At 42.7% G+C, this 1,763-nt stretch overlaps 1 protein-coding gene across 1 annotated transcript; it reads left to right on the plus strand.

Annotated features, from left to right (window-relative positions):
• The first annotated feature begins 405 nt into the window (after positions 1-405).
• On the plus strand, positions 406-1,551 carry LOC114180488. Its single transcript, XM_028066802.1, has one exon. The coding sequence runs from the start codon at positions 406-408 to the stop codon at positions 1,549-1,551; it is 1,146 nt and encodes a 381-aa protein (XP_027922603.1).
• The last annotated feature ends 212 nt before the right edge of the window (positions 1,552-1,763 follow it).

Here is a 1,763-nt window from a genome sequence, read left to right on the forward strand (position 1 = left end):
TCTTACTTGACTATCTATTTAATATTGCACTCAAGTATTTAACCTTACTTCTCCATATTTACTGTTAAATTGCTTATCTCTCTTATTGAACTCTCCACTCGATACTCAGAAACTACGCACTTCTAACCAATCTTAACTTAACCAATTCTTTAAATAATCTTGATTGTTAATTGTTCTACGCTGCACCCCTAACCGATTCCAATGCCCTATAATCTCGATCTCGACCACACCAATTTAGTCAGTTCCTTATATCTAATATCTAGACTTTACCTAGCTCCAGTCTCGGTTGTAAACCGAGCTCTCAGTTACACTAATTTAGCTAATCTTTCTTAACCAACACCTACACCTTCACTATCCCTGGTCTCGGTTTCAAACTGAACTCTAAATCGCTTCACCAATATTAGCATGAGGGTAGTCGACCCAAACGAGGGCTTACTTGTAAAAGCCTTTATGAAGGGGCTCCGAGAAAGTTCCTTCGGTGAATCCCTGTATCGGATTCCCCCAAAGACCTTAATGGAGATTAGGCAAAGGGCAGCTGTGGAAATAGAGATCGAAGAGGCCATGCGTCATAAAAAAGCAGGGGACAAGAGAACACTGGCCCATACCAAGGGTGAACAAGACATCAAAACTTTTCGAAGAGAAAGGACTCCACCTCGGACGAGAATGGATCGTCATTTCGTCCCTTATATAGCACAACAAAGGACTGAGTATCGACGAATTCGGAAAATCCCAGGTTTTAGATTGGCTCCAACCGAAATATTAGAAGATGCGAAAATATTTAAACATTTGCGCTATCCCAATATTACAGGGAGAACACTCGGGAGCAAACCGGACGCTTGGTGTAAGTTTCACCAGGCCGGAGGTCATGACACGAACTCGTGTTACTCTTTAAATAACCAACTCTCCACGTTGGCGAATAGGGGACTCATGGGGAAATATATGAAATCTGATACAGATGTGGACCCCTCTAGAACTCGTCCGGTCCCCGATTTGCACGAAACACCTGTGCTAGGAGACTTCAATACGATAGCCGGAGGTTTTGCAGGAGGAGGACAAACCTGCTCGGCTAGGAAAAGATATGTAAGGAGTGTCATGACTACGGCCAAAATCGAAAGGCCGAAGAAAGTTCTGGCCATAGTGTTTTCGAGTGAAGACCTAAAGGGAGTAGTTCCACACGAAGATGATCCTATAGTCTTGTCTCTTATCATGATGGGAAGGAATGTCCATAGAGTGCTAGTTGATCAAGGGAGTTCTGCAGATGTGATGTTCTGGAATACCTATACGGGGCTGCAAATATCGACGGACCAATTGAGGCCCTTTGATGAAGTACTTGTTGGTTTCTCGGGAGATCAAGTGGAAGTTAAAGGGTATGTTGATCTCAGAACAACTTTTAGAGACAAAGAAAATGCTAAAACTATATTTATACGTTATATAGTTGTCAACGCACAAATATCCCTGGATTTAAGGAATAACCACCCCCCATGCGAGATTTCAGGAGAGAATAGGGAGAAGTGGGTAGGTTGGTTAGCTAAAGATCTAGAAGTAAGATAGCAGTTTTAAGACTGAAAGACCCTATATATACATGAAGGACGGGTGAAAGAGGGGAGATTCTTTGACAGCAGAGTTGATTCTCAGTTCTGGTTCGGTCCCTAATTCCAGACCAGAACATTGACACCCATCGTGGGGCCCGGTAAAACGAGGTCCCAACCACAATAATGTGAAGAAATCACGATGATAAAGTACTCCACAAAGAAAGCATTTAT

This window comes from Vigna unguiculata, chromosome 4, assembly GCF_004118075.2.
Source record: "Vigna unguiculata cultivar IT97K-499-35 chromosome 4, ASM411807v1, whole genome shotgun sequence".
In the NCBI taxonomy this organism is placed as follows: domain Eukaryota; kingdom Viridiplantae; phylum Streptophyta; class Magnoliopsida; order Fabales; family Fabaceae; genus Vigna; species Vigna unguiculata.